The sequence below is a fragment of the Sylvia atricapilla genome, chromosome 4, assembly GCF_009819655.1.
Source record: "Sylvia atricapilla isolate bSylAtr1 chromosome 4, bSylAtr1.pri, whole genome shotgun sequence".
NCBI classification, from domain to species: domain Eukaryota; kingdom Metazoa; phylum Chordata; class Aves; order Passeriformes; family Sylviidae; genus Sylvia; species Sylvia atricapilla.
In genome coordinates this window covers 50,655,023-50,669,557 of record NC_089143.1, presented here as the reverse complement: position 1 = coordinate 50,669,557, position 14,535 = coordinate 50,655,023, and the positions used below count along the sequence as shown (strand labels likewise).

At 48.6% G+C, this 14,535-nt stretch overlaps 2 protein-coding genes across 2 annotated transcripts; both read right to left on the bottom strand.

Moving 5' to 3' along the window:
* Positions 1-356: 356 nt before the first annotated feature.
* LOC136360561 (alcohol dehydrogenase 1-like) lies at positions 357-4,672 on the bottom strand. The gene is made up of 9 exons (XM_066317900.1): positions 4,305-4,672; positions 3,287-3,388; positions 2,692-2,833; positions 2,506-2,593; positions 2,183-2,402; positions 1,804-2,064; positions 1,357-1,492; positions 900-1,038; positions 357-485 (listed from the first exon to the last, which is right to left on the bottom strand). Exons 1-9 carry the CDS (start codon positions 4,320-4,322, stop codon positions 461-463), a joined length of 1,131 nt encoding a protein of 376 aa, XP_066173997.1. The 5' UTR covers positions 4,323-4,672; the 3' UTR covers positions 357-460.
* Positions 4,673-8,468: 3,796 nt separating this feature from the next.
* On the bottom strand, positions 8,469-12,580 carry LOC136360566 (alcohol dehydrogenase 1). The gene is made up of 9 exons (XM_066317906.1): positions 12,363-12,580; positions 11,339-11,440; positions 10,996-11,137; positions 10,623-10,710; positions 10,300-10,519; positions 9,921-10,181; positions 9,482-9,611; positions 9,024-9,162; positions 8,469-8,609 (listed from the first exon to the last, which is right to left on the bottom strand). Exons 1-9 carry the CDS (start codon positions 12,378-12,380, stop codon positions 8,585-8,587), a joined length of 1,125 nt encoding a protein of 374 aa, XP_066174003.1. The 5' UTR covers positions 12,381-12,580; the 3' UTR covers positions 8,469-8,584.
* Positions 12,581-14,535: the final 1,955 nt, after the last annotated feature.

The window sequence follows — 14,535 nt, the reverse complement described above, 5'->3', positions numbered from 1 at the left end:
TGAGAAAGGCTCATGCTGTCAGGTGTCAGTAGACCAGGTGTTGAATAGATCAGCCCACAGTTAAAAAAACCATTATTCTCTTGCTTACACCAGCCTTGGTGCCACGCTGATGGATCTGCCAGTTCCTACCAGTATAATTCCCTGTTATAGACAGGTCAAGGAAATCACTGCCTATGTTCCTGCTCTGTCAACCAATTGTCCCAATGCCCTGGAGTCTCTGTTGGTTGAGTGCATTGTGTCAGATGAGTTGTTTGAACACCTTTATTAGTAAAAGCGTTTTCCTGGGAGAGGCACCCTTCTGCATCTTAGTCCAGGGACAGTGGGAGCAGCAGTGATGGCACAGGTGAGTTCCTCATTCTGATGTCTTATGCCCCACAAGAAGATGCTGCTTGGGAAGGACCCAGGCCAGGAGAGCATCTGCTGCGCTGGTCCCTGTGCTCAGCTTCCTTGGCTGTGTCCTTCAGAAGAGCAGGACAGTGCGGATACTGGAAAGTGGAAGGGAAGGGAGGGTTTGCTGCAGCTCAGGAGCAGGCAGTGGGGCAGGCAGGTGTGCCTGGGGACCAGCCACTTCTTTGTCATCCAGCCTCTTCCTGACTGAGCTGCATGAGGCGTGCAGCAGCGGGGCAGCCTTCAAATCCCCGCTGAGGGGAAGGCCTCGGGGGATAAGGCCACAGGAGGTGTGCTGAGCTGAACCATGAGCAGGAGGGTTCTCTGTGCTGAACGTGGGCTCTTCCCTCTGGGCTAGGGCAGATCCTGCCACTGCTCAGCTGTGAGGCCCTGCTTCCCCAAAAGGCTCAGGTGCTCTTTGGGAAGCCAGTGTTACATGCCTTGCCTGTTTGAATTTTAGGAGGAGGAGTTGAGGTGTTGCAGAACCTCACTGCTGCTGGTCAGGGTCTCACCTTTTTCCTGCATGTAACAGCTCAAATCCCTCGTTCACTTTAGTGAATGGCAGTGTGTGCGTGATCAGCAAATCTGGGTTGAATTTCTTCTCCAAATAGCTGGAAACTAATTTTGGAATACAATCTCTCATCTTCCAGCCTAGAAACAGGAGAAAGCAGATGCATGAATAATGGGAGAAAGGGTGTTTTGGTAAGGCAGTGTTACTGTGAGGGTCAGGACTGAGTAGCCAGTGCAGGTGCCAGTCACTTGTGAGAGATTTTCTGCTCTTTAGGATGAGTGGGTTGCTGTGTGAAACAGGTGGAGAGATATTTGCATGTGTCATGCTAATGTTCAATACAGGCAATGCAGTACTTCTTTCTGGTTGTTTTTGACTTGAAAACCTTCCTTTCTATTATTTGTCAACAACCATGAATGGCAAAGCTAAAGTATTTTGATTGTGTTCTTAAAGTTTACTACCTCCGAGCACAGTCCCCTTCCATGTACGGCCAGTGAGCAGAAGTGTGGGATCGATGGAAATCTCTGAACCAGAATCCAGTTCACCAACCATCACACAGACACCAGTGCTCATATTGCAGGAAGCCAGGGCAGCAATCTGATGGGACAGGCAGGAGAATTAGAGAAAGCCCTGATGAGTTGTCCAGGGGAATGCTCTTAATGTGCCATCTCCTGCTCCTCCCTGGTAATCTGAAAACACACATCCCCCCCATGTGGAGCAGACATGGAGAGCTTGTGGCCTCTTTTAAGGTTTTTAAGGTGCACTGTTTTATCCCCAAGCCATCAGCCTGCCTTTCTGCATCCAGCAGTGCCGGCAGCGGGCGAGGAGCTTCCCATGGGGATGGATTTTGCCCTGAGAGGATCCTGTGATGATCTGGCAGGGAGGCCAGGTGCTGAAGTGTCACCTACCATGGTGTCTGCGCGCCCAATGACCTCAAAGGAGTAGTCCACGCCCTGCCCGGTCATCTCAGTGAGCACCTCCTGGATGGGCTTCTGGAAGTCTCGAGGGTTGATGCAGTCAGTGGCTCCCAGCTGCTTGGCCTTGGCAAACTTGTCCTTGTTGATGTCCACGGCAATGATGCGGGAAGCTCCGGCGGCCTTGCAGCCCATGACGACAGAGAGGCCAACTCCTCCAAGGCCAAAGATGGCACAGCTGGAGCCGGGTTTTACCTGCACAGATGGGACCCTGTGAGTCTCCAGTGGGAAGAGGAGGAGGACGTTTCTTTTGCACAGGATTGATGAGGTTGTGAGGGTGGCCATTGGCTGCTAAACACGCCTGAATACCGACCTTGGCAGCATTAATGGCAGCCCCATAGCCTGTGGAAAACCCACAGCTGAACAGGCAGACTTTGTCCAGAGGTGCTGCAGCATCTATCTTGGCAACAGCGTATTCTGGGACCACGGTGTATTCTGCAAAGGTGCTGACCCACAAGAAGTGATGGATCTGCTTCCCTTTGCAAGAGAAGCGGCTGGTTTTGTCTGGCAACAGGTTTTGTGGGTCAGAGAAACTGTGTGGAGTTGTAAGTAATTGTATTTGATTTATTAAGGCACTGTCCAATTTGTCATAAAGTCAAGCTCGTGTAGGTGTAGGGGAAGGCAAAGCAGACTTACTGGGACTTCTGGCAGTAGTTGGATACAGAATTCTGGCAGAAGCTGCATTCCCCACACTGAGGGTGGCAGAGTGGGATGACTTTGTCACCTGGAAGAAAACGATATCCCATGTTACATGCCTCTGAGGATGCTGCCTGCTGTGTGAGAGGTGATTTCTTGGCATGTGTTTGTGTGTGTGTCCGTTACCTGGCTTCATAGAGGTCACTCCATTTCCAACGCTTTCCACAATTCCCGCTCCTTCGTGACCAGGGATAACTGGGAATTCTGCTTTGGGAAAGCAGCCTTGCACGAGGTGTTCATCTGTGCGGCAGATACCTGTGGCCACAAGCTATTTGGAGAGGGAAAAGTAGATGTCCTGGCCTGTGTCTTACTCAGTTTGTGGAAGCAATTTTCTCAGGGGTGTTATGGTGCCCCGTCAGTCAGTGCTGGTGCTCCATGGCAGCAGACTGAGCCCAGGCTGGCCTTTCCCCTTCTGCTCACTCTGAAGGCTCCTTGTGGCTTTTGTCAGCACTGAGCTGCAGGTGGAAGTGGAAGAGAGGCCCCTACCAGGGCCGTGTCCAGCAGAGCATTGGCTGGAGACAGGAGGAATTCCTGTGTGCCGGCTCAGGCAAGGATTAGTCCAAAATGGAGCCCCGGGCAGATGGTTCATTCGAGCCAAGGCAGCTCTGGACAATTGAAGCCTCTTGGAGGACACAGATCCCTGATTTATACTGAAGGTAGAACCACCAGAAGAGCAATTCCCACAAGGAAGGAAGAAAAAGTGGTTGAAATGCATTTTTACCTTGATCCGTACTTCCCCTGCCTTTGGGGGTGCAACTTCCACCTCCTCAACAGAGAGTGGTTTTCCCGGGGCCCAGGCAACAGCAGCCCTGCACCTGATAACCTGGAAGCAACCAAGAGGAATACATTGCATGGGAACATTGCCTTTAGCACACTGTTGGGGGAAGTCATCCTGCAATCACCTGAGCCCGAGGTGTTCAAACTTGGTGATGCTCAGCTGCACGTGAAACCAAGTGATGTCCAATAAGCACTGGCCTAGTTCAAGGTCTGAGGAAACGGTGTCTGTGGTTTGTCACCCAAGGAGTATCAGGTATAGCCTTGGAAAATTATTGGGTTTATATGGCTTTGGTGGATTTTTCATAGCATCCTCATATGTTACTGGCCAGACTGTGCTGTCAGGGGGACTCTGGACAGTACCTGGTGGAAATTCCTATGGAGAGCTTTGATGTCAGTCTTGTGACACACTATGCTGAAGGTGAGTGAGAGGGTTTGTGGAATTGTCCTCATCTAATCGGCAACTGGATAATTTTTTTCCCTTACCAAGGTTCAATCGGTGTGTAACATCACTTAAAGCCTTCCCTGATCAACTCCAAGCAATTTGGCATCAGCAAAATGGAGCTTGCAGCTTGAAAAGGGTATTGCCGTGGACAAGGTTGAGTGCAGGAGAGGAGTGGCTGAAGAGGGCACCAGTGAAGAGCTACGTTTGCTGCCAGAGCAGGAGCACAGAGTGGGATTGAGCAGGAAGGTGCTTTTCAGAGCAGCACAATTCCATATTTTGTCTCCTGAGCGGGTGGGCAGGACAGAGGGGGAATGCACTACCAAGCGCAGGTCTGGACACGTGCAGTTAGTTGTCCGAAAGCAGAATCTGGTGAAATTCGCAGGGGTTTGGAAGAGGTGGGGAGTGAGGTCAGAGGAAAGAGGAGGGCACGCCGAGTGGTGTGCAGGCTGAGGCTTTTGCAGCGGATTTCACCAAGAGCAGGGCACCTGGGGAAGAAGGATGGGGGATGCGATGTCCTTACTTTTCCCGCAGTGGCCATTGGTCTTAGCAGGGCTGTGTCTGTCGCCGTCACAGGCGGGAGGGAAGCTGCTGCCTCGGCGTGTTGCAGAATCCGCCAGGCGTGGAGCGGGAGCAGTCCCGGTGCGGCACCGTCGCTGGAGAGCGCTGGTTAATCTGTGTGGGATGCTGGATGCTGAGGAGCTCAGGGAGTGCTGAGGGGCGGAGCTGGGCAGCGGCAGGGAGATGGATGGGGGCAGAAGTCCTCCAGGGAGCCTTTTATCAGTGCCTGCCCTTGGGTCATTCCCTGCCCTCTGCACCCTAAAGGAGAGCCCAGAAGGATTGGTTTATTTCTTCCAGTTGCTTCTGGCATATGTGGAGGGAGATTTGCAGCACTGCTGGGGCTTCCTCTGAGTCCTTTTCTGCTAGGTTGGAGCATTTGACCTGGTGGTCATTCACACCACAATATTTACAAAAGGATTAAAAATTAAAAAATACAACAAAAGGAAAGAAATGTCAGTGAAACTGTGATGTGGTGGACGAACCCACATGTCCTCCTGGGTTGAAGCTTTACTGTCGGTGTTATTGTTGCTATTTCACCAGAGCAGTAATGGCGGAATGTGTCAGAAGAGGATTTTTCCCCCAAGAACACATTTGTTTCACTCCAATGTAAGGAGGTTTGTAAGTGGGTTCACTCCAGTCAGGCTTTTCAGGTTCTCCCAGAGCTGTTTTCTGCTGAGGCATTGGACAAGGTGATATATTGCAGGGACTGAATGAGCAAGACCTTGTTGGAGGACCGGGCTAAGATGAGCACCAAGAGTGTGATGTAAGGAATCTTCTTTCCGTGTGGCTGAAAGGACCCTTTTGCAAAGCCAAGGAATGGGATAATTTCCTAGAAGATTGCCACTAATGACATAAAACCCACTTTTTGGATCACTAGCCATTCAGAATGCTGTAATGAGGAGAAGTTAACTCTTTGGCTATTGAGAAAGATTATACATCTAGATGTAAATATCTTTTTTTATTATAAATCAAAAGACATCTGTTGACATTTGGATTAGCCAAAAAGGATTAGACATGATCAGGAAAAAATGTAGCATTGCTGAATCAGGTGGACATTACTCTGTGGACTCAAGCCTGGCACCCTCAGCTCTACAGTTGATTCACATGTCCTTCACAAAACCACAGCATGGCTTGGGTTAGAAGGGCCCTCTGAGGTCATGTTGTTCCAACGCCCTGCCATGGGCAGGATCTCCTCTGACTAGACAAAATTTCTCATAGCCACATCCCTCGAGCAGTGGCCTCAAATGCCGCCAGGGACAGGGCCTCGAGAACTTCTCCTCAGCCTGTCCCAGTGCTTCAGCCCTCTCACAGTAAAGAATTTCTTCCAAATAGCTGATCTAAACCTACTCTCTTTCATACCTGTCATCCTATCTGGTCACCCAGCAGATAGTGTGAAGAAAAAAATACCATTTTTCTCCCAAGATTGTCATGTACTTTCATGTGCCTTGCAATCCTCACTTCAGCCTGAATGTGGGCTGATATAAGTGCTCAGCCAAACCCAACAATACTCTGTAGGCATTGCACAAGAGCTGGAAAGCAGTTCCAGGGGACAAAAGCTGTGTGGCTGATGTCTCATATGGTTGGCAGTGTTTGAAGTTGAAGCCAACAAATTTAAAGTGTCTGTAACAGAGAACAAATCATTCTCCTGTTCCTAGATAGCATTCCATACATATGGCTTATGATTTCATCTCACATATAAGGACATAAATGAGCTACTTGTCCTGGCATTTCATGGCTCTTAAGACATGTCTAGTGTCTTCTGTTGAGTGTATAACCTACACAGTGGTTTCTAAAAAGATCTTTCTAATGTGTACTGTTATTTTTCCTTAAAACATCCATGTTGTACCCTAGTTCCCCAAACTTGCAAAGTCCCCACTGATGTGACGACAACATAGGTTTGAAAATTGCTGTCTGACCTGCTTGCAGTTGTTAAGTGCCATGGGGAGCTGGCACCTCTGCAGAACATTTGAAATGTATGTAATTATTGCAGGGAATTGATACTGAGATCCAGTTGCTGTGCAGCTTTTGGTATAGGTTTCAGACAGGAGGTTGTTGTTGTTTTCTTCTTATCCAGGTAATAGAGGGAAAATAAGATCAAACTTGTATGTCAGCAGGCATGGATTTAATGATTAACTTTTTAATGGCAGATCCTGTGTATCTACATTCTACAGTAGGTGCTATCCTGACTTGCTGTATATGTGCATGTATTTTATCAGTTTTAATAGCTGATTTGTGAGGTCCAATGTTAGTACACACAGGCACAGACCTCCAGGTGTTTGTGTTCATCTTGGTAGTCAGTTTTCTGTCCCCCTCTTTGTGTTCTGCTTGTTTGCTGTGTGTATCAAAGAGGTGGAAAGATGGAAGACAATGTGAGAGAGATCTGTGTGGAATAGACCCTGAAATGCAGTTATGAGTGCTAAGTACAAATCTTATCTTTTCTGCTGCCTGCAGGAGGCTTCAACAATTTTTAATTAAAAATCAGAGCCTGATGTTAGTGCCTTTCTTAATGACTCAGCATTAAATTTCTGTCCACAGTGCAACTGGGCACGTGTTTCAGTGACCATTTTTGCATGCTACTGTGAAGTACAAACTGGATGATACCCTAGCAAGTATGGCTTCGATTTTGTTATGAGAACTGATAATTCACTGTTCTATAAGATGCCCTGGTGCTTTAATTTCCATTAGAACAGAAATTTTGTGTAGCTTATACAAAATTATAGTGGAATGAGGGAAATGAAGTAAGGAAAATGGGAGTTAGATCCACCCTGATGTACTGTACATAGCAGATATCTATATATCTATATATCTATATCTATATCTATATATAAATCCTGATAAAGGTGTATTAAAAAGAAAAATTAATTCTGTTCATCCCAGTTAGGGACCATGTTTGAGGGAAAAAAAATATCAAATAGAGAACAAGACTGTTACAGGAGTTACTGATTTGAGTCCATGCTATCATAGAATGATGGAATATCTCAGGTTAGGGGGGAACCATTAGGTTATAGCCTTGCCTTTTTTTGTTGGTGGTTTTTTTTTTTTTTTTTTTTTTTTTGGGTTTTTTGGTGTTTGGGGTTTTTTTGTGCTTAGAATGAATTCCTTTGTCAGACCAGCTGTGGTCATAGTACATCGTACACAATTTCCCTCTGCAATGTACGGAGGATTTTTACTTTATGGTTTCTAATAGCCTAGACATAGCACTTCTAGCACCCACTTTTATATGTGATGGGGCACAAATACCCATATAATGTGTCTTTCCCATTAGGACAATGTGAGAAGTCTACAGTAGACACCTGTGGTGACATCTCCATGATTTGTTTGCCCCTTGATTCTCACTCAGAGACTCGCAACTGTGCATTACATCTCCATACCTTCCAACCCTTCTGTTGCATGCAGTGCCACCCCTCTGCCTCTTCTGCCCTGCCGATCCCTCCTGAGGAGGCTGTAACCATCCAACAGGGCAGGCCAGTGACAGGACTTGTCCCAGCAGTTTCACTTATGGCAGCCATATCAAGTGTCTGGCAAAAGCTTCCAGGTCAGCATTGGTTGTTCCTCAAGCTGCATTCATTGGTATAAAAACATTTCCACATGTGCTACTTTGTAGCCAAAACTTGTGAAGCAGGTGGAGGGATCCCATTAGTGCTCCTTTCCTCGGGTTTGGGCACACAATGCCACTGTTCATCACTGGCCAGCCGGATATTTTCCCATTCCCCTTTCCAGACTAGTTTAAAGCTCCCTCAAAGAGCCCTGCTAGTGCCTGTGCTGGAACTCCCTTTCCCCTCTGAGAAAGGCTCATGCTGTCAGGTGTCAGTAGACCAGGTGTTGAATAGATCAGCCCACAGTTAAAAAACCCATTATTCTCTTGCTTACACCAGCCTTGGTGCCACGCTGATGGATCTGCCAGTTCCTACCAGTATAATTCCCTGTTATAGACAGGTCAAGGAAATCACTGCCTGTGTTCCTGCTCTGTCAACCAATTGCCCCAATGCCCTGGAGTCTCTGTTGGTTGAGTGCATTGTGTCAGATGAGTTTGTTTGAACACCTTTATTAGTAAAAGCGTTTTCCTGGGAGAGGCACCCTTCTGCATCTTAGTCCAGGGACAGTGGGAGCAGCAGTGATGGCACAGGTGAGTTCCTCATTCTGATGTCTTATGCCCCACAAGAAGATGCTGCTTGGGAAGGACCCGGGCCAGGAGAGCATCTGCTGCGCTGGTCCCTGTGCTCAGCTTCCTGGCTGTGTCCTTCAGAAGAGCAGGACAGTGCGGATACTGGAAAGTGGAAGGGAAGGGAGGGTTTGCTGCAGCTCAGGAGCAGGCAGTGGGGCAGGCAGGTGTGCCTGTGGACCAGCCACTTCTTTGTCATCCAGCCTCTTCCTGACTGAGCTGCATGAGGCATGCAGCAGCGGGGCAGCCTTCAAATCCCCGCTGAGGGGAAGGCCTCGGGGGATAAGGCCACAGGAGGTGTGCTGAGCTGAACCACGAGCAGGAGGGTTCTCTGTGCTGAACGTGGGCTCTTCCCTCTGGGCTAGGCCAGATTCTGCCACTGCTCAGCTGTGAGGCCCTGCTTCCCCAAAAGGCTCAGGTGATCTTTGGGAAGCCAGTGTTACATGCCCTGCCTGTTTGAATTTTAGGAGGAGGAGTTCAGGTGTTGCAGAACCTCACTGCTGCTGGTCAGGGTCTCACCTTTTTCCTGCATGTAACAGCTCAAATCCCTCGTTCACTTTAGCGAATGGCAGCGTGTGCGTGATCAGCAAATCTGGGTTGAATTTCTTCTCCAAATAGCTGGAAACTAATTTGGGGATACAATCTCTCGACTTCCAGCCTAGAAACAGGAGAAAGCAGCTGCATGAATAATGGGAGAAAGGGTGTTTTGGTAAGGCAGTGTTACTGTGAGGGTCAGGACTGAGTAGCCAGTGCAGGTGCCAGTCACTTGTGAGAGATTTTCTGCTCTTTAGGATGAGTGGATTGCTGTGTGAAACAGGTGGAGAGATATTTGTATGTGTCATGCTAATATTCAATACAGGCAATGCAGTGCTCCTCTTTAGTTGTTTTCTACTTGAAAACCCTCTTTTTACTCTGACTTTTCAACAACCATGAATGTCAAAGCTAAAATATTTAGACGGTATTCTTAAAGTTACTACCTCCGAGCATAGTCCCCTTCCATGTACGGCCAGTGAGCAGAAGTGTGGGATCGATGGAAATCTCTGAATCCACTACCCCAACCATCACACAGACGCCAGTGCTCATATTGCAGGAAGCCAGGGCAGCAATCTGATGGACAGGCAGGAGAATTAGAGAAAGCCCTGATGAGTTGTCCAGGGGAATGCTCTTAATGTGCCATCTCCTGCTCCTCCCTGGTAATCTGAAAACACACAGGCCCCCATGTGGAGCAGACATGGAGAGCTTGTGGCCTCTTTTAAGGTTTTTAAGGTGCACTGTTTTATCCCCAAGCCATCAGCCTGCCTTTCTGCATCCAGCAGTGCGAGCAGCGGGCGAGGAGCTTCCCATGGGGATGGATTTTGCCCTGAGAGGATCCTGTGATGATCTGGCAGGGAGGCCAGGTGCTGAAGTGTCACCTACCATGGTGTCTGCGCGCCCAATGACCTCAAAGGAGTAGTCCACGCCCTGCCCGGTCATCTCAGTGAGCACCTCCTGGATGGGCTTCTGGAAGTCTCGAGGGTTGATGCAGTCAGTGGCTCCCAGCTGCTTGGCCTTGGCAAACTTGTCCTTGTTGATGTCCACGGCAATGATGCGGGAAGCTCCGGCGGCCTTGCAGCCCATGACGACAGAGAGGCCAACTCCTCCAAGGCCAAAGATGGCACAGCTGGAGCCGGGTTTTACCTGCACAGATGGGACCCTGTGAGTCTCCAGTGGGAAGAGGAGGAGGACGTTTCTTTTGTACAGGATTGGTGAGGTTGTGAGGGTGGCCATTGGCTGCTAAACACGCCTGAATACCCACCTTGGCAGCATTAATGGCAGCCCCATAGCCTGTAGAAAATCCACAGCCGAACAGGCAGACTTTGTCCAGAGGTGCTGCGGCATCTATCTTGGCAACAGCGTATTCTGGGACCACGGTGTATTCCGCAAAGGTGCTGACCCACACAAAGTGATGGATCTGCTTCCCTTTGCAAGAGAAGCGGCTGGTTTTGTCTGGCAGCAGGTTTTGTGGGTCAGAGAAACTGTGTGGAGATGTAAGTAATTGTATTTGATTTATTAAGGCACTGTCCAATTTGTCATAAAGTCAAGCTCATGTAGGTGTAGGGGAAGGCAAAGCAGACTCACTGGAACTTCTGGCAGTAGTTTGACTCAGGATTCCTGCAGAAGCTGCATTCCCCACACTGAGGCATGCAAAGAGGGATGACTTTGTCTCCTGCAACAATGTGGATCTCTGTTGGACAGCTCTGAAGGCCCTGAATGCATGGCCTTTTGAATCACCTCTCCTGAACTTTCTGAGGGCACAAACTTACTATGAACCCTCTGCCTTCCCAGTGAGGATGAATGCTCCAGGCTCCACTTGTCTACATGAGGAACAGACTGGGAAAGTGGAATTGAGAGTCCAGTGCAATGAGTGTGCACTCAGGTTTTTAACCACTGACTCAGGAGCAGAGCTCTGAGGGCTGAATCCTGGGCATGCATTTGAGCATGTGTTGGTTACCTGGTTTCACAGAGGTCACTCCTTCTCCAATGCTTTCCACAATCCCAGCTCCTTCATGGCCTGGTATAACTGGGAATTCCACATTAGGCAAGGAGCCTTTCAAAACGTGATCATCTGAGTGACAGATGCCAGTGGCCACAATCTGGAGAGGAAAGAGTAAATGGTGATTTCTGGAAATAGTCCAGCTTTTGTTAATCTCAGTTTGTGAAATGATTTTCCACAGAACGTCTCTGGACAGTTAAGGCCCATGGGTGGACACAGATCACTTGTTTATACCCAAGGTAGAGCCACAAGGAGAGCAACTCCCACAAGGGAGAAAAAAATTATTGAAATGTGTTTTTACCTTGATCCGGACTTCTCCTGCCTTTGGAGGTGCAACTTCCACCTCCTCAACAGAGAGTGGTTCACTGGGGGCCCAGGCAACAGCAGCCCTGCACCTGATAACCTGGAAGCAACCAAGAGGAATACATTGCAGGGAAAAGTTTACCTTTGGCAAGAGGCCAGGACAGTTGTCCTGCAATCACCAAAGCCAGAGCTGCACAGCATGTGTCTCTGCACAGGGCAGCACACATTTTAGAGCTACACAACTGTCCTGTGCTGTTTTCTGGGGATTGCTGGTTGGGTGGGATGTAGTGGGAGAGGCAGAAACATTGGACTGCTCAGCTCTGTGCGAGGCCAGACAATTTTCACTAAATGCTGGCTTGTCTGAAATGTAAAATGAAGTGACTAGTTTGTCTGGTGTACGGGGCAGATATGACAGCAACATGAGCGCTCCTGCAGCTTCAGGCAAACAGGACACAACTTGTCGTTTCAGTGGGCTGAAGGTACCTAAAAAGAGCTTACAAAACAGTCCCAGCCAGGCTGGAAACTGAGTCATTTCTCTCCTTGCCAAAAGGATGTTTTGAGGGTGACATCACTTAAAGCCTTCCCTGATCAACTCCAAGCAGTTGGCATCAGCAAAATGGAGCTTGCAGCTTGAAAAGGGTATTGCCGTGGACAAGGTTGAGTGCAGGAGAGGAGTGGCTGAAGAGGGCACCAGTGAAGAGCTACGTTTGCTGCCAGAGCAGGAGCACAGAGTGGGATTGAGCAGGAAGGTGCTTCTCAGAGCAGCACAATTCCATATTTTGTCTCCTGAGCGGGTGGGCAGGACAGAGGGGGAATGCACTACCAAGCGCAGGTCTGGACACGTGCAGTTAGTTGTCCGAAAGCAGAATCTGGTGAAATTCGCAGGGGTTTGGAAGAGGTGGGGAGTGAGGTCAGAGGAAAGAGGAGGGCACGCCGAGTGGTGTGCAGGCTGAGGCTTTTGCAGCGGATTTCACCAAGAGCAGGGCACCTGGGAAGAAGGATGGGGGATGCGATGTCCTTACTTTTCCCGCAGTGGCCATTGGTCTTAGCAGGGCTGTGTCTGTCGCCGTCACAGGCGGGAGGGAAGCTGCTGCCTCGGCGTGTTGCAGAATCCGCCAGGCGTGGAGCGGGAGCAGTCCCGGTGCGGCACCGTCGCTGGAGAGCGCTGGTTAATCTGTATGGGATGCTGGATGCTGAGGAGCTCAGGGAGTGCTGAGGGGCGGAGCTGGGCAGCGGCAGGGAGATGGATGGGGACAGAAGTCCTCCAGGGAGCCTTTTATCAGTGCCTGCACTTCCCGCCTTAAAGGCACAGAGTGCTCAGAAAGATTTTTTTTTTTCCTCTCCAACTGCTTCTGGCATGTGTGGAGCGAGGAGATCACTGGCACTGCTGGGGCTTCCTTTGAGTCCGTTTCTGCCAAGTTGGAGTGTTTGACCTGGTGACCATTCACACCACAATATTCGCAAAGAGGTTAAAAATTTCAAACAACACAACAGAAGAAACCAAATGGCAGTGAAAATGTGGTGTGGTGGGCAAACCCCTATGTCCTCCTGAGCTGAAGTTTTTACTATCTGTGTTATTGCTGCTATTTTCGCTGGAGCAGTAAGGAGAGAGTCTGTGAAGAAAGGATCTTTTTAAGGACATATTTGCATCACTCTTGTGTAACCAGGTTTGTGGGTTCACACCCCCTGGGCTCTTCATGTTCCCCCAGAGCTGTTTTGTGCTGTGGCATTGCACAAGATGATGTATTGGGGAGACAGGATGAGCAACAAACAAGAGCTTGTTGGAGGACCCGGCTAAGATGAGCACTATGTGTGTTTGGGAACTGCTTCTGTCTATGGGAAGATGTCAGCCCCATGTTTATGTGTTCAGTGTACTGCCTGCAGAGGTTTGTGGTCGTGCTTGCTACTGAATGTCCCAACTCTGTTTCATGGGCTGAAGGGGAAGGTTGGTAGCAGCTACAGGACTCAGAGCTGACAGGCCAAGGCCCCAGCTCTCAAGTTTCTCGAACCCATCTCCAGCTTCAGGGATGCAGCCTAGCTGCTCTATCCTGCCCTCTGAGCTCATGCACAGAGCATGGCAGCCCTGTGGTGTGACAGTGGTCCCAGCCACATGGAAGTACTGCTTGGCTTTCAGTTCCCCAGCCCTGCTGATCAACCTAACCTCTAGGTGATGACATACTCCTGTCTTGGAGGTGAGCAGCTGTCTCTAGAGCAGACATGCATTTGTGGATCATTTTTATCTGTATTTCAAGTAAACAGGGATGTTTAGCAGTTTTCCCCAAGAAATTTCTACTTTTTCATACATTTATTTGCACACCTCTGGTAGCCTCAATCAGACCATGAACCATGATGATGTATTATTTCCCAGGAATAAGGAGTTTTAGAATGAAGTTTTAAAGATTTTCAGTATTCAGCCTGTGTGACAGAGGGTCACACTTGCGGCTGCTGTTAGGAGCACGAAAGGACGAAGCAGGCCAGCAGGAGGTCAAGCAGGAAAGCTTCTACTTTATTTTTCTGACTCCATATTATATACAATTTTACAGACAGGCCAAGATTGGCTACACAGGTAGTCACCTCTTCGACCTCGCTGGTGAACATCACCATCAATCATCTTTCTCCTCCTAGAGAGGAGAAGTATGAAAACAAAGATAATTTTATAAAAACATACATAGTTTACTTGAAGCTGCGTGAGAACAAAATGCAAACAGTGAAAAGCAGGCAAACTTGAGGCAACAAGCCTTAACAACATGCTACATTAAAACTAAATAAATCCATCATGACTTCCAATATGATTTATGTATCTTGTTTGAGAAAAAAAATTCTCTTGTCCAGAGCAATTTTTTTCACTTATCCAAAGATGTGATAACCCCTGAACAAAACATGGGCTTGTTGTCTCCCAGGTATCTGTGTAGCACAGCTGTTTTTATTACTGGGATCTGTGGTCTCCATCTGATAACTAGGAAGCACTGGAAGGAATTTTGTTGTTTGAGAATGATCATTTGGCTTTGGTGTGCACTGTCAGGGAGTGTGATCTTAAAAGCATGTGAAAATAGAGCTGCCCACTGGAGCATGTGCCCGTTCCTGGGGGTGTGTCTGGGTGGGTGGGATATGGTGGGAGAGCAGAAACATGGGAGTGGTCAGTTATATGCAAAGCCAAGTGATGTTCAGTTAAACACTGCCATAGTCCAAGGTCTG